Source organism: Sorex fumeus, unplaced genomic scaffold (genome assembly GCF_029834395.1).
Source record: "Sorex fumeus unplaced genomic scaffold, SorFum_2.1 ptg000072l, whole genome shotgun sequence".
Taxonomy (NCBI): Eukaryota; Metazoa; Chordata; class Mammalia; order Eulipotyphla; family Soricidae; genus Sorex; species Sorex fumeus.
Window position 1 is genome coordinate 59,165,365 of NW_026606129.1, and position 18,531 is coordinate 59,183,895.

General features: G+C 38.3%; 1 protein-coding gene across 3 annotated transcripts in view; it reads right to left on the reverse strand.

The window, feature by feature from the left end:
- The window catches only part of CFAP20DC (CFAP20 domain containing), a 328,442-nt gene that overhangs the window by 99,385 nt on the left and 210,526 nt on the right, over positions 1-18,531 (reverse strand). For 2 of the 3 annotated variants that reach the window (XM_056129486.1, XM_056129485.1), the window contains one exon: positions 3,903-4,280. The exons of the other annotated variant lie outside the window; for it this stretch is intronic. In XM_056129486.1, coding sequence (XP_055985461.1) covers positions 3,903-4,280 — 378 coding nt within the window. The remainder of the gene's footprint in view (positions 1-3,902; positions 4,281-18,531) is intronic. 3 annotated transcript variants of the gene reach the window in all.

Genomic DNA, 18,531 nt, shown 5'->3' on the forward strand with positions numbered 1-18,531 from the left:
TGTTAGAAAGATCCTCCCAGGATGGGAGATGCATGCTGAAAGTAGACTACAGACCGAACATAATTTCCACTCAATGCCTCTTTTGAAAACCACAGCACCCAAAAGGAGAGAAAGAACAAAAGGGAATCCCTGCCACAGAGGCGGGGTGGAATGGGGGCTTGGGGGGTTGGGAGCGATACTGGGATCATTGGTGGTCGAGAATGGGCACTGGTGGAGGGATGGGTACTCGATCATTGTATAACTGAAATCCAAGCACAAGAATTTGTAAGTCTACAACTGTACCTCATGATGTTTCACTAATAAAAATTTAAATATATATTTTTATAAAAAAAGAGTTTGCAAATTTTATGATTTCCTTTATGAAAGATCCATAATCGGTAAATCCATGGACAAAAAGAACACTGGTTATCAAAACTTTGTGGGAAGAGGGGAATAGGAAGGGACTGTTAATTGGGAATGGAGTTTCTTCTAAAGTGATCAAATTAGACAGCAGTGATAGTTGCACAGGTTTTTTTTAATACACTTTAAAAAACACTTGAATATACTTTAAAAAACACTTAATTCTTGTAGCATGTGACTAAATGGAGGCATTCTTAAAGCCCCCTACTGGGTTTTAAAATCTGGGGGAGACAGTCGCCTTCTCCTCTCTGGAAAGAAAGATGGCGGCCGCATGGGAGCCTTGTGGACAGCAGGTATGAGCCGGGGGAGTGGGGGCGACTAAAACCTCATGGGAAGTGGGGTGTTTCGGTCCGCCCTTCACGCCCTACCGAGGCCACCAGTTGCCCCCCACGAGCGGCTCTCCAGCACGGCCACGACTCCAGAGCACAGAAACCAATTTCTTAACTATCTGACTTTCAGTAGAAATACTTCCAGGGTCAATAAGTAAAATAGCAGAAATCCAAAACCAACATTTAATTCTTGAACCCAGCTGTAGAAAGCAAATCACTTCACAATGCTTTTTCAGCATGTCTGATTTGGGGGGGGGGTAAACTCTAAATAATAGTGGTGAATCTTTTATTGAAACAATGAATCTAATCAAAGCAGATAGAGTGTTAACTAGAATTCATCTGCCTCACAGGGACGGGGAGGGGTGGGGGGTGGGGTTTTATTGGGGTTCTTCATGGTAAAAAATAAGTATTGGTAAAGGGAAATGTGTTTGATATTTGCATGACTGAGACCTAAACCTGAAAGCTTTGTAACCTTTCCCACGGTGATTCAATAAAGAAATAAATAAAAAAGAAATCTGGGGGAGATATTCCTGTAGTTAGTAAGAATATAATCACTTTTTTTTTTTTTTTGCTTTTTGGATCACACCCAGCAATGCACAGGGGTCACTCCTGGCTCAGTACTCAGAAATCACCTCTGGCGGTGCTCAGGGATGCTGGGAATCAAACAAGCAAGGCAAATGCCCTACCTGCCTACCTGCTGTGCTACTGCTCCAGCCCCAAGAACATATCACTTTTAAGAAAGCGATTTTTAAAAATATTCTTAGTTGCAAACATCAAGAGGAAACAATGCTAGTTATCAGAATTCTAGAATTCTTTTACAGTAACCATACAGTTCCTTTATAAAGGGTTTTTTTTTTTTTTTTTGGAACACTATTCCCATTATATACTGACTTTGGAATCGTGGCAGTCTGTATATGCCCTCCATAATTTCTACCATGTTAAATGAAGATGATCACTTTCACACGCGTGGACTTTAGATATTACAATCATATGGGTTTTTTAAATCAAATTTTATGAGTCTGAATTTTGAAAGTGATGTCAAACTTTTTTGTACAGGTTGACAACCCTACCTTTGAGCGATTATCGCCTCAATAAAGAGAAAAGACAAAGACACTTTGTCTTCCCCTTTCATTGCTTTGAGGGGAATGCTTTGTCAGTCTCCTTAGCTGTAAAATGGAACAGCAGTAGCTCAGGGGCACACTTTCAGCAAACACTGTGTTTCAGGCTTGTGCTTTGTAAGGGCACAAAGGGTCTCCTGAAATACCAACATGGTTTTCAGGAATTGTTTTTGTCTCAAAGCCCCTTCAATGTAGACAAAGGGTGAAGGGAAAGTGCCACTGTTCTACCCTTTAGTTATTTTCAGGATTCCTTGTATTACTGGGACTATTTTGGAGGCAGTGGACTTCACTAGAGGCCAAGTACTTCAAGTCCATTTGTGCCTTACATTCCCATTCATATTCTCATGCTCTAGTTTTATTTTACAGGAAGATCAAAACGTTTCTATTTTATTTTCACGAAGTAACTTGAAGAAACAATAACTTTTTTGGGATATACTGTTTCACAGATTTTTACACAATGAAATTGGTGGCAAAGAAATTACTGGAGAAACTGGGTGGAAAGATTCTCAAAGACTTGCTTTGGTTCTATCATTGGATACCAAGTTGTAGCTGTAATCAAGTGAGGCAGTGTCCTATAATAAGTCTAATAGTGTATTAGCTACTGTATTTTGATAGCTAGTATAGCCAAAGAAAGAAAGTTATAGACATTTGCTAGAAATATTTTCAAAAAAGAAAAATATGAAGAACTGTATCACCCACTGTCATTCTAAATTAGGGTAAATAATTTGCTATTTTCTTTCTTTTTTGAGGTGGTTTTGGGCCACACTTAGTGGTGTTTGAGGGAGCATGTGGTGCTATGAATCAAACCTGGGGTTGCTGCATTCAAAGAATATGTCATGCCCCTTTACCTTCCTGGCTCTGCTACTTTTTTCTTATACATATGTACACTTGAACACAAGCATGAGATATAACAGAAGGAAACAGTCTTCAGTTTCACCTTTGGATGATTCTTGGGGAGAGGCCACCGTTATAAAACATGTTAGGACATGTTTATGCAGCATGGCATAAGACTATATGGGAAGCAGTTCTAGAGTCAGACCATGTAGGTTCAAACTGTGACTTACCAGTGAATTAGCTTTTGTTCTTGAACAAATCACATGTCCCTCTGGAACCTCAATTTCCCCATCTGGAAAATGGGGATGATGTTTATTTCTACCATTCCAGGTTATTGTGAAAATTAAGTGAAATACTTTCTGGAAAATGTCTTGTCACAGTGATTGACATATGGTAAATGTTTAATAGAAACTATTTTTATTTTGTTGATAAGAGTGTATTGTCTATGTCTATTACTTGGGTAGGTAAAAACTAATGCATTAAATTATTATGAACAAAACTGGTCAAAATTTTTACATTGCAACACTTATAGAATACTTAGGCCATAGCAATAAATATAAATCCTTAATGTTTGAAAAATGGGATACATATAATTTCTTCCACATAGTCTTATTTTTTTCTAGGTACTAAGTGCAGCTCTTAGGAGTGTGGGGGCTCAGAGAAGGATGAAAAGTACTAATAGTGGATGGAAAAAAATCAATCTGATGGACATGATTATAGCCACTGAACTACTCTAGGGATTTATTCACTGCTACTACTTTACTGTTAACCTTCACTCATATCATTTATTATTTGGGGAGCTGCTGCAAAGAGACCAGAAAGTGAATAGAATAATGATGTTTTTATGGCTCCTAATGTAGATTGTTATTGAAAATCTGTCAATTTAACTGGCAAGCTTTTGGCTCAAAAATAAAATCTTCATTTATAATTTTCTGGCAATGATACTAAAATTATGAGAAGTAACTGGGAAATAAAAAATAACTATTATGGTAACTATCTTTCTCATTAAAAACATGAGGCATTCTATTATCGCTGGGATGTGCAATATACTTTTTAACAGCTGCTGCTTCTGAGAAAAACCACAACTGAATAGGAAAAAATACATTACTGATTAACTAAATAATAAAAAATAGATATTGCCAGGATTGTGCGCAGAGTGGCAAAGAATGGAACATAGCAGGACACAGAGCTCAGATGGGTAAACCACAGTGAAGCCACTTACAGGTACACGAGGAATTGGTTTCAAGTTCTCCCCTGATATTTCCTTCAGGGAGGTTTGGTTTATTGAAGCCGGCACTTGAAAGGCCAGTAGGTCCTTTGCTTTAATAATGGGATCTGCAGTTTTCTGAGAGAATTCACTCCTTTTTCCAGGGGGAGAAAGGCCTGGTGTAGGCACCAAATTTGCTTCAAAGCCATTTCTATCTATTTGCTTCATGAAAGAATTCTGGTTTCCTGGTGCTCCTGTTTCTGTGCGTGCACTGTTTAGATATTCTTTTTTGGTCCACCTTGCAGCTTTCCCCAGCGTGCTCTCAACTGTTAACTGAATTAACCCTGAAGAACTAGATGTCAGGCCAGGAGAACCCTGGACACTGTGGTTACCCTACAATGGAGAACAAATGGAAAAACATTTTGAGCTGAAACTTGTGAATAAGTTAGTGAGTATAAGTTCTTTATAAGTTCATAAGTCTATGAATAAAGCAAAAGCACATATATGTATACATAAATACATAACTTTACTCTGTAATAAAAATATGGGTAACTAAAAACAGGAATGCAAGTAAATATAAACCATTTGCTGAGATGCTCTGCTATGTCTGCCTCTGGTATGGATATGGAATATATTTTACAGCTAAGTAACAAGAGAACATTTAAGAAACAGTCACTCAAATATATTCATTCCCAAAACTGTCTAAAACAAGAGGATTTATAGGCAGTTTTCTTAAATATCTGAGCATTGTATAATTTGGCTTTTCAGCTAGGCCAACTCTATGGGAAGAGAAAGCTTCAGAACGTAAGGCAGTGAACTTATTTAAGTTATTCTATAAATAAGTGGGCACTTCAAAGTACTTCACCTTATATTATTATTATAGGTCAGTCTTACCCTTCAAAAACAATAGATAATAGAATATGTGTGAAATATTTTTCTTACATGAAAACTTGAATTATATAAAGTATTTTTCCACAATACATAAATGAGCATAAACATAAATATTCAGAGAGATAAAAATAAAAGAACTTTACAAGTGTACATTTTGGAGTTATCCCTGCAAAAAAGCAAAATTTTAGAATTTAACATCTGATGAGGGAGGACTTATAAATATAGCACCAATGGCCATGAAGGCAAATAATGGAAAAGAGAAATTCAGTGTTGTTTCAGTTGGTAGATTTCTGCTACAAAAAATAAATTTAAAGAAAAATGTAATGTGATCATTGTTTGAACTTCCATGGTTGATAATTTTTCCAATTTGACTCATGTACTTAACAAACAGATGGATGATAAAATGATACATTTAGAGCAAAAATTTAATAAAAGCAAAGTACATTTTAAAGACATTATCTTATGTCTGTTTCAGTAAGCTATTTCTTCAGCCTTGAATTTGCTTTTTTTTTCCTACATAGAACCAAATTTCCAGGTATTTACAAATTAGAATTTTTATTTTATTTTTCTAAAATTTTATTTATTTTTTGTTTTTTTTTTTGGCCACACTCAGCAGTCCTTAGGACTTACTCCTGGCTCTGTGCTCTGGGATGACTCCTGGAGGTGCTTGGGGAACATACTCGGTACCAGACATTGAGCTGCGGTCAATGTATGTCAGGCAAATTAACTTAACTACTGTACTGTCTTTCCAAACTCTAATTTTAGCATGTAATTGACCTGACATGAATGGAACTAGAATTAGTGAAGTTTGGCATTTGGGGGGCTTTAAGTTTTTGCTTTTGGGGGGCCATGCCAGTTTGTGTTCAGGGCTTACACCTAGCTCTGCATTCAGGGATCACTCAGGGGAACTATATGGGGTACTGGGAATTGAACCAGGGTCATGCATGTGCAAAACAAGTACCCTACCAACTCTACTAGTGCTCCAGCCACAACTTTTGGCACTTTTAAACAAAGTGTTTGAGTGACTGAACTGTTTGATATATTTCTGAAATATTGGTCATCCTAGACACTCAACAATATGGATAACTCTCCAGGGTGAAATAACCCTTTAAAGTATGTATTAAAATGAGAAAATCTCTACGTTGGGTCCATGATAAGAGAGGAATTTATCAAACTTTTTAACTAGAGGGGTTATTTATCTGTGTGTTTGGTTTGCTGCTTTTTTTCTTCCTCATCACACCTAGCCCTAGGAACTACTCTACATGCTGCACACTGGAAACAATTGTAAATTAGAAAATAATATTTGGCATCCAGGGATCTTTATCATTTGTATAAAAAGGAGTCACGGAGTGAGTGTAAGCAGGGGAATACCACAATGGCAGGAACAGAAGCTATGGGCACATGCTCGTATGGCTACTGTTTGTGACGTATCTCAAATTTGGATCTAGTAGAAAGGAGACAGTTAAATTAATTAGGGATGCAAGTGGCTGGATTAAGGTGCTGATAAGGCCAGGTTAATTTGAAATTTCTGCAGAAGAATGGGTATGTTGTATTTAGTCACCCTGAAAATATCTCGTATAGAGCTTTCTATTCCTAATCTTGCTGTGTTATGATTTTTTCTTTTGTGGAAAGTGGTTGGGTTAAGCAGGTAGCTGTATTCTCATAAAAGTTCAGACTATAACCTCTCTTAAACAGCTTGATTTGTGTAGTTAAGGATGAGAACTACAGTATTAAAGATTTTTTTCGATGACCATTTCTTTTTGGTACCCCATTCTAGGCCTATTACTCACAGAATTCCCATATGGAAATGACTCAGAGTTGAACCTTCCAGTACCCAAATAATTGGAGAAGAAAAATTTCAATGAAATCTAACTAACCCAGTCTAGAGCCTAGAGTTTTCTTTGTACTCCTCCCAAAACAACAGTTTCATTTATCACTAATAAGAATTTTAACTGCTAAATTTTTGTTGTGTATACTGGCTTGATTATCTAATAAATAAACTTCCTTATAAATGATACGGAAGTAGTTTTTGGAGTCCCAAATAGAGTAAAGGTAAAGAAGGTGACTGTGTATTAATCAACTAGCAATAAATTACTCCAACTCAATGATCTCACTCAACAACAATGGCCTAACCTCACCTACCAAGGGACATAGAAAGGCAGGGTGGATTAGACTTTCCACTGCCTACAAGAGACACACCTGAATAGTCAGGGTAATTACAAGCTCAAAGTCAAAAGACTGAAAAATATCTTACAACAATTCCCTTAAAAAGGCAGGGACGGTCATTCTTGTATCAGACAACACAGACTTCAAATTTAAAAAGGCTCTATGGAAAATCCTTTTCATAATGATCAAGGAAGCAATACACCAACATATCACATTCCTAAACATATATGCACCTAATGATGGCCAATAGAAATATTTAAAACAACCACTCAGAGATAGTGTATTAACCTAGAACCTTAATTTATATCTGAAGTGGGGCAATAGGAAGGAGAATAATTCTCCTTTGTGGCAGTGTTCCGAAGTCTCAAATGCATGCACTAGGCAGCTACTAATGGCTGCCCTTACGTTGTTCCTTCACCACTATTATGGGGACCCTGAAGATATTCCAACAGGTGAAGAACGCTGCCTTCAGGCAGAAAACTTAAGTGTGTCAGATACATGACAAATGTCTAAAGTTCTAAACTATTAAGGGTTAGAGCAATGACCCTTGCAATTTTTGTTTCATAGAGATTTAACAAAATAAATAAAAGGTCATGGTTTACAAAAGGTAATAATAGAATACATTAAACACCTCCCAACTTACAGTTCTAAAGAAATACTGGTAGAAGTGAAATAGATTTAAAAATTCATTCTGGGGTTTTCTCCCCTGATCTGCGCGGGACAGGCACAGAGGCCCAGCTCTGGGCAACAAAGCTGAACGGCTCCAATTCCAACCAGGTACAGCCCACCCCCAAGGGCCTGGGACCCTCTCTGGGCATGCGCAGCTAGATCCATCTCCTAGAAAGCCGGTTTTCTCCCCTGATCTGCGTGGGACGGGCACGGAGGCCCAGCTTTGGGCAACAAAGCTGAACGGCTCCTCATTCCAACCAGGAGACGTTCCCAACTCCTCACCCAGTGCCAGGGACTCTTCCCGGAGCCGCGGCCGCTAACGCGGCCGCGAAATATTTTCCCACTACATATGTCATAGGAACCATAAGCTACCTTCTTAGATGGAAACTTCTCTAGTTTAGCTCAGCCACTAGAAACACAGTAGCCAATAACTCGTAAGCCTATCTTAACTCACACTGCATATCAAGCAGAATAGTAACAGTGAACGTGAAGGACTAAACCACACTTCTCACAAATGGTAAAGCAATGCAAAAGCCCACCAAACTTTCTTATTGAAATGCGTAGCCCAGATGACACCAACAGTACTGTAGTGTTAGACACCTCTCTGACAAGGAATTCAGAAGGGAGCTACTTAGGATGCTTAGGGAACTAAAAGAAACATTGGAAAGCAATGCCAATAGAAGACAAGAGGATTTGAAGGCAGAAATGAGGAAAATGAAATCGGAAATGTCAGACTTGGAAAATCTCGTAGGCGAATTGAAAAACTCAGTGGAAGGCCTCAGCAGCAGAGTAACAGCTGCTGAGAACAGAATCAGTGAGCTCGAAGATGAAGTTCAGAGACTCTCCAGAAAAGAGCAGAAAATGGAAAAGAGACTCACAATTCGGGAACAGATGGCAAGAGAAGATCGTGATGAAGCCAAGAGGGGTAACATAAGAATTATTGGAGTCCCAGAGGTACAGGAAGAAAACCTCGATGAAGAAGAAACTGTCAAAGACATCATTGCTACAACGTTTCCAGAGCTGAAAAAAACTTGTGACCACATTCAGGAGGCCCGAAGGGTACCAGCTAGAAGAAATCCGAATAAAAATACCCCAAGACACATTCTGATCAAAATGACCAAAACCTTAGACAGAGACAAAATTCTGAAAGCAGCAAGATCGAAGAAAGAAATCTCTTACAAAGGGGCATTGTTAAAATTCACAGCTGATTTTTCTGATGAAACCCTCATGGCCCGAAAACAGTGGTGGGACATAGTGAAAAAACTCAATGAAATAAATGCCTCCCCCAAAATACTTTACCCAGCGAGACTCTCATTCATAATAGAAGGAACAACACACAGTTTCACAGACAAACAACAGCTCAGGAACTTCATAGACTCAAAACCATGGTTACAAGAACAACTAAATGGGCTACTTTAAGGCAAGACGGGCCCCTCAAATACACCAAATTTCAACAGAACAATGGGACAAAATCCCATAACAATAATCTCTCTCAATGTCAATGGGCTAAACACACCAATTAAAAGACATAGAGTGGCAGGATGGATTAGAAAATTGAACCCAACATTCTGCTGCCTGCAAGAAACACATCTTAATAGTCAAAGCAAACACAGACTCAGAGTCAAAGGCTGGAAAACAATCCTACAGGCAAACAGCTCCCATCAAAAAGCTGGGGTAGCCATCCTAATATCAGACCACATCGATTTCAGAGTGAAGAAGTTCATAAGAGACAGTGAAGGCCATTTCTTATTGATCAAAGGATCTGTACAACAGGAAGAACTTTCAATAATAAATGTATATGCACCTAATGAGAGACCAGCAAAGTACTTAAAACAACTACTCATAGATTTGGAAAAAGACATCAATAGCAACACAATACTAGTGGGAGACTTCAAAACTGCTTTGTCACCTCTTGATAGATCAACCAGACTCAAGCTTAGCAAGGACATACTTCATCTGAGGGAAACAATGGAAGAAAGGGACTTAGTAGATATATATAGGACACTTCATCCACAAAAAGCTGAATACATATTCTTCTCAAGTGTACATGGAACATTCTCCAAGATAGACCACATGCTGAGCCACAAAACATGCCTCCAAAAAATTAAGAAGATAGAGAATTAGAAGTAAATCACACACAAAAACAGAAAACTAAATCAAACACCTGGAAAGTAAACAGTGCGCTATTGAACAACGAGTATATTAGACAAGAAATCAAAGAGAAAATCAAAAGATTCCTAGAAACAAATGAAAATGTGAACACGAGTTACCAACACTTATGAGACACAGCAAAAGTTGTGTTAAGAGGAAAGTTTATAGCTCTACAAGCATTCCTCAGGAAGGAGGAGCGAGCACACATAAGTAACCTAACCTCACAGCTTAAGAACTTGGAGAAGGACCAAAAAAAGGAGCAGAAGCAGAACAGGAGAAAGGAAATAATAAAACTCAGAGCAGAGATTAACAAGATGGAAACCCAAAAAACATTCCGAAAGATCAATGAAACCAAGAGCTGGTTCTTGGAGAATATTAACAAGATTGATAAGCCTCTAGCAAAACTCACAAAGAAAGGGAGAGAGAAAACCCTAATAAACCGAATCAGAAATGAAAAGGGGGTCATTACAACAGAAACTACAGAAATTCAAAGGATCCTCAGGGAGTACTTTGAGAAGCTTTATGCCACGGAACATCAAAACCTCGAGGAAATGGATAAATTCCTAGACTCCTACAGACTCCCAAGGCTGAACCAAGAAGACCTGGAATACCTGAACAGACCTATCACCATCAAGGAAATTGAACTGGTAATAAAAAGTCTCCCCAAGCACAAAAGTCCTGGCCCGGATGGATTCACTAGTGAATTCTTCCAAATCTTTAAAGAGGACTTACTCCCAATGCTCTTTAAGCTTTTCCACGAAATTGAAATATCAAAAACACTTCCTAACAGTTTCTACGAAGCAAATATCACACTGATACCAAAAGCAGACAGAGATACCACAAAGAAAGAGAATTACAGGCCGATATCCCTGATGAACACAGATGCAAAGATCCTCAACAAACTACTAGCAAATAGAATCCAACTACTCATCAAAAAGATCATGCACCATGACCTAGTAGGATTCATCCCAGGGATGCAAGGATGGTTTAACATTTGGAATTCAATCAACATAATCCATCATATCAACAAAAGAAAAGATAAAAAGCATATGATTATATCAATAAATGCAGAGAAAGCATTTGACAAGATTCAGCACCCCTTTATGATGAAAACCCTAGCCAAAATGGGTATAGAGGGGACCTTCCTCAACATAATTAAAGCCATCTACCACAAGCCTACAGCAAGCATCATCCTCAATAGGGAAAAACTGAGAGCCTTCCCTCTAAGATCAGGGACGAGACAAGGATGCCCACTCTCTCCACTGCTGTTCAATATAGTACTGGAAGTACTTGCAATAGTGATTAGGCAAAAAAAAGATATTAAGGGCATTCAGGTAGGAAAGGAAGAAATCAAGCTCTCACTATTCGCAGATGATATGATACTCTACTTAGAGAATCCAATAACCTCCACCAAAAAACTCCTAGAAACAATAGACTCATATAGTAAAGTTGCAGGCTATAAAATCAATACCCAAAAGTCCATGGCTTTCCTATACGCAAACAGTGAGAGAGAAGAAAGCAACATGAAAAAAAAAAACAATCCCGTTCACAATTGTGCCCCAGAAAAATCAAGTACCTAGGAATCAGCTTAACTAAGGAAGTAAAGGACCGGTACAAAGAAAACTACAAAATGCTACTTCAGGAAATAAAAGAGGACATGAGGAAATGGAATGATGTCCCCTGCTCATGGGTCGGGAGACTTAAGATTGTTAAAATGGCAATACTACCGAAAGCATTGTATAAATTCAAGGCAATCCCTATAAGGATACCCATGACATTCTTCAAAGAAATGGAGCAGGCACTCCTGAAATTTATATGGAACAATAAGCCCCCACGAATAGCTAAAGCAATTCTTGGGAAAAAGAAAATGGGAGGAATCAACCTCCCGAACTTCAAACTGTACTACAAAGCAGTAATAATAAAAACAGCATGGTACTGGAAAAAAGGCAGAACTGCAGATCAATGGAACAGGGTTGAATACACTGACATCTCCCCTCAATCATATGATCATCTAATCTTTGATAAAGGTGCAAGTAATATGAAGTGGAGTAAGCAAAACCTCTTTAACAAATTGTGCTGGCATCACTGGACGGCTTCATGCAAAAAAAAATGGGCTCAGAACTCTGCCTAACACCGTGTACAAAAGTAAGATCAAAATGGATTAAAGACCTCAACATCAGACCAGAAACCATAAGGTACATTGAAGATAAAGTTGGCAAAACCCTCCATGACATTGAAGCTAATGGTATCTTTAAAGATGCGACGCCACTGACTGAGCAAGTGAAAACAGAGATAGATAAATGGGACTATCTTAAACTAAGAAGCTTCTGCACCTCCAAAGAAACAGTGACCAAAATACAAAGATAGTCTACAGAATGGGAAAGGATATTCGCCGAATACACATCTGACAAGGGGTTGAGATCAAGGATATACAAAATACTGGTTAATCTCCACAAGAAGAAAACATCCAACCCCATCCAAGAATGGGGTAATGAAATGAACAGAAACTTTCTGAAAGAAGAAATCTGAATGGCAAAAAAGCACATGAGAAAATGCTCTACATCATTAATCATCAGGGAGATGCAGATCAAAACCACAATGAGATACCATCTCACACCCCAGAGACTGGCCCACATCAAAAGAACAAAAGCAACCGATGCTGGCACGGATGTGGCGAGAAAGGGACACTCCTTCACTGTTGGTGTGAATGTCGACTGGTTCAGCCCTTCTGGAAAACAGTATGGACGATTCTCAAAAAATTACAAATTGAGCTACCATTTGACCCAGCAATACCACTCCTGGGAATATATCCCAGAGAGGCAAAAATGTATAGTCGAAGTGATATCTGCACTTGTTTGTTCATTGCAGCACTCTTTACAATAGCCAGAACCTGGAAGAAACCTGAATGCCCAAGAACAGATGACTGGTTAAAGAAACTATGGTACATCTACACAATGGAGTACTATGTAGCCGTTAGAAAAGATGAAGTCATGAAATTTACATACAAGTGGTACAACATGGAAAGTATCATGCTAAGCGAAACGAGTCAGAAAGAGAGGGATAGACATAGAAAGATTGCATTCATCTGGGGGATATAAAGTAACAAAGTATGAGATTAATACCCAAGAATAGCTGAGATCAGCACCAGGAGGATTACTCCATAACTTAGAGGCCAGCCAGGTATTCCAGGGGAAAGGGAAGTTCAGATAGAGAAGGGAGCACCAAATAAAGGGTGTTTGGAGGGGAGGGGAGGGGAGATGCATGTCGAAAGTAGACTACGGACTGAACATGTTTGCCACTCAATGCCTCTTTTGCAGACCACAACACCCAAAAGGAGAGAGAGAACACAGGGGATTGCCCTGCCACAGAGGCAGGGGGGATGGGGGGATGGGAGTGGGGGGGATATTATCCATGGTGGTGGAAAATGGGCACTGGTGGAGGTATGGGTATCTGATCATTGTATAATCAAACCCCAAGCACAAAAATTGTAAATCTACAACTGTACCTCATGGTGTTTCACTAATAAAAAAAATAAAAATAAAAATAATTAAAAGAAAAAACAATAAAAAAAATTCATTCTGAGGGATGGAGCGACAGCTCAAAGGACTGAACACATCTTTTGCATGCTGGTGGCTCAGATTCAGTTCCCCACACTGTAATGCCATGAGAACCACAGGGGTTACCCCTGAGCACAGCTTGACCTGGTCATCCCCACCCCCAAATTCTGCAAAAACCCAGCAAGTTTTGAAATAAGAGTTGGATAGTTTCACTCATGCAAATGAACTGGCAAAATATCAATAAAACTAACTCAAGGGCTCAACCCTGAGCACCACTGAGTATGATCCTCAAACCAAAAACCAAACAACTAATTCATGTTCAGCAAGAATTGTGAAGGTCACCAAAGGAAAATGAGAAGGGGTGTGGGAGGGACCTTTAAGATTTAGGATGGACTTGAACACTGGCAATGAGTATGGTGAGTAGTATATAAACACAGATATATAAAACTAAAACCCTGAAATTCTGTACGATCATGAACCTAATGATAAGTTTTAAAAAATTATTCCAGTAGCTAGACAGTGCTATGTTTTCTTCTATAAAAAATATTCCATTTTAATTTCCTAAATTATTATATACATTTGGCAGTGGTATTTATGAAATTACAGCCCCTGCCCCCCCCAAAATAAAAGACACCCTCTACTTCTATTTTTGTTTTTTTAGGCTACACCTGGTAATGGTCAGGGCTTACTACTGGCTATAGATCTCGGGGATCACTTCTGGGAGGCCATATGTGGTGCTGGGGATCATACCCAGGTCAGCCACATACAACGCAAGCATCCTACCACTGTATTATTTCTCTAGTTCCCCAAATAGGCTAGTTAAGCAGGGAAAAAAAGTTGTAATTATAATTATTTGGGCTGAAATCCCTGAATTACCCTGAAATTCCATTTTACATAGGGCATATAAAAGACAGGAGATTTTGCAATGAACATTCTTTCAATAAATATTAAGCTCCTGCACTGCATTTCCAAGGCAACACATTAGATAAACAGGGAGAAAGAATATGAACACAGCCCTCAAGAGTCAAAAAATCTTAAAGACATAAAGTGGAATAAAAGATCCTACAAAAGTAATAATTTCATGAGATAGAAAATGTCATTTTGAAAGTTTCAGGTGACTACTGAGAATTTTGAAGAATAAATGGAAAATAAGATGATTGCTGCATCATTTAAAAAATCAATCCGTTTTCTTAGAAGTATGTCTATCTATAGGTGGGTCAGAGTATAGATTTCTTACTTCTGATAGTTCAGTCAGGTGTAGCACATTTCTTTCTGCTTGACATGAACAAAGATTATATATAGAAATATTTACAAGAACATGTATTAAGCACTTATTTTTTTCAAGATACACCCTAGTTTGGAGATGGGCTGAGAAAGGGGCAGATTTAATTATGTTTCCTGGTGAGCATTCTCTTGGTTGCAGAGCATTTCCAAGTAATATGCTTCCATGCTATTTTAAATACAACTGCAAATTTTCACAGGGCACAAAATGCTAATTTTGGTTGTCAAGAGTCATTAATTCTGGATTATTTCATATTCCAGAATAAATTAGAAAGTCAAGATGATATAGAAGATTATACTTTGATTTAAGGGGCCAGGGATGGTGCTCAGTGGTCAAGCATTCACTTTCCATGTGAAGTTCCAAGCTGATTCTTGGCACTGTTAGGGGTGAGAGATGGGGGAGCTAGTATTTAAGTTGGCTGAGCTCCTCTTTTAGTGAGGAAGTAAACAAAAAACAATTATTCAATATTTATTAGGAACAGCACACTAGTACAACCCTATTCCTATCTTTAGTAATCACTGCCTTACCAAGACAGATGATCTTGTAGCTTCTAACTAGTACAACCCTATTCCTATCTTTTGTAATCATTGCCTTACCAAGACAGATGATCTTGTAGCTTCTAAAACTGTGGGCTGTCACCCTATCTGATGTAGAGAAACTGAATGTGGAGGGTGTAAAAAATATAGTAACAGTAAAAGGTTTGTGAATGTGCAATGATCAAAAATTAATTCAAAATCAAACATGTAATGAATCCGAATTATTACTGGCAGCCCTTGCCTGTGTATTATTTCTCAGACAAAACGCGGCTGTGAGTGAAAAAGAATTTAAGAAGTTCCTATTACTGATGATGCTTATATTGATTTCACATGAGTAACTCATTTGGGCTCAATATGTCTTCAGATGACTTTATATTTGCATATAAAATATAACAGATGCATTTATTATATGTCTAAGAAGCTAGCTTGCTACGATCTGATTGAAAACAACCACTTTTCCCCCTTTGGTTTATTATTTAGCACTGAAAACCTGTACAGCAGCTGAACATAATTTGTCAGAGTGGAGAAGAAATTGTCATGCCATTTTCACATTTAAATCATCTGTTCATCTGTTTCTCAGAAGATCAAATAAAAAATGCCTTTGCTTCAACTTAATATGTATTTTTGAAAGTCCCCAATCTCTTGAACTGTTTGTCTTCTGAACTCAGAGACATTTGTTTGTTAAATATTCAATCATGCCCCAGTGCCAGGAACATCAATAGAATCTGCCTGATTAACTGTAGCACAGCATATGTATGCAGAAGAGGAGAATGATTTCCCCGAGGACCCAATACTTCCTCTGTTGAACTGTTTCTTAAAAGGACATACAGATGGGCATTTGGACAATAGTTTTTTGATGCACAAAACGGACGGCTCTTGCTGAGTTGTAATTTTAAAAAGATAATTTTAATGACTCTTGAGGGCCACCTAGTTGGAGCAGATGGGACCCAGACTCTTTGTATTAAAACTTTAATGCTGAGTGAGTCAGGATAGAACTGTTAAAGCTTTTGTAAAAGTGGATGATCATACTCATTTATATTTCAGTTGATTCTTTTAATTCAGTCCATTGTGAAAAAAAGACTTACTGAAAATTCTTAAAAGTTTTGTGACAGACATGGGTGCAATATTCCAAAACATTTTTAGTGGCAGTTTTGAATTTGAAATGAAGATCAAGTCAACAAGAATTCTTTTTTTGGCCAGTATTTTAGAGACTAAATGTGTGAACTGACTAAACTTTTTCGATGAAAGTATTATCAGTCAATAGAGATGATACAGGCAAATAATTCTATTGTCAACTAAAAAGCAGTTTCTTTGAAAAATAGAGCTAAAGATATTATTCAAAATGAAGTGAAACAATGTTTTTATCTTTATATTTTGTTTTATATTTTTTAAGTTTTTTTTTTAGAGTGACATCCAATGGTGCTCAGTGCTTTTTGGAGTCACCCCTGCAGTGTTCAGGGGACCATATATGGTGTTGGAATATAACTGGGATTGGCCATGTGCAAGGCTTACTTATCTCTTTGGTATTAAAAATAATTTTTTCCTTGATAACATGCTAGGCCACTTAAAAATACTTTTAAGAGTCACCTTATTAGTTTTTACTAAAAACCATCCAAAAGAAGTAAATATTCTTTCATTACTTGAATTATTTATAGGAAACTACTAATATAGTTCTCTCTGGGGCAGGCAAAGGTAATTGACAACAATCTTACAAAGCATTAACTAGCTTATAAACTAATGGAAGAAGGCTGTTCTAAAATGTAACTAAAATACAGCATGCTTGAAACAAACACATTGCAAGAACTGGACAGATTTTTTTGGGATCCTCTTAACAGGGACTCTGCGGGGGCTGGGGGCCCTCCCAGTTATTCCTGACCAACTGGGCCTGGGGTTCAACGGTCAATCTAAAAGCTTGAGAATGTGATGCTGCTCAGGTCAGGCTCTGCAGTGCCAGCTGGACCATGCTAACAGCACCGATGAGCCACTAGGATCATCCTTAGCGGTTCCAGAGCCTCCAGGGCTGCTCCTGGTGATGCTTGAGGGAACATCTGGTGCTAAGGATTGAACCAGGGTTGACCAAGTGAAAAGCATAGGCTTTAACCACTGCATTATCTCCTCAGATCATGGATAAATTATTTTTGTAAACATTTTTATCTGTGGCAATGATGCTTCAAAGACACATTATAGAAGAAACAACAGAGTCTGTATGCACTTCACATCATCCGCACTTGAATACTTTTGGAAATTATGAAACTTATAGCACAGCGGGTAGGGCGTTTGCCTTGCAAGCAGCCAACATGGCCGACCCGAGTTCGATTCCTCCACCACTCTTGGAGAGCCCGGCAAGCTACCAAGAGTATCTTGCCCACATAGCAAAGCCTGGCAAGCTACCCGTGAGGTATTCAATATGCCAAACACAGTAAAAAGCCTCACGATGGAGACGTTACTGGGCCCACTCGAGCAAATCGATGAACAATGGGAGGACAGTGACAGTGATTTGTTCAAGAAAAATAGCATATATTTCATGCTCTTTTAACTGATAACACTTTAAATATTTCTTGAAAAAAATAACTCTTACCCTAACCAAATATAGACAGGCAAGGTATCAAGATGTCTGGTTTTTAGCAAAAGCTGCAAGATGTTCTTCTAAAGAGAAAATGCTTTATTGTGATGGTGTGGTATACACAATGGAACACTATGCAGCAGCAAGGAAAACACTATGCTGCCTTAAAAAAAGAGATGAACATTTCATATCTTCCTATATGGGGCATAGCATGGTCCCTATACATAGCACCACTATGTGTAGCCCTAGAAGAAGCCCCCCAGTACTGAAGGGTGTGATCTGGTAGTCCTGGCTCACTGGGTGCTGCTGGATGTAGCTCTTGTGGCCCCCTAATCCACAGGGTCTGAGCAGAGCTGCATACTCGGGACCTAGAACTGTACTGCTGACCTGATTGTTGAGAGTCACTGGGAGGGGCTCCTGGGTCCAGGACACCAGTTGGAGACCTCATCAAAACAAAACCAAATAACAAATAAATACATGTATTATGTGAAAAGATCAAAAAGATTTCTCACGGAGAATAAATATAAAATCTGCTTGATAGGTTTTGAGTGAATGTTATGTTGAAATTCATAATAAAGAGAAATAAGAATGCAGGGCAATCTATTCAAAACATTTCCTTCTACTTTCCCACCACCACATACACTGTCATTTAAAACTTTTTAAAGGCTACACAGAAATATAAGCAGCCTCATGTGGTATAAATATTCTTTTTAGTGAGTGTGAGAAAATAATTTTTAAATCATTAGTCAAGTATGTATGTATGTAGGGGCCAGTGATTGTAGCATAATGCAGAAATATACGCTAATAGGAGAAAAAGAGAGAGCTTAAC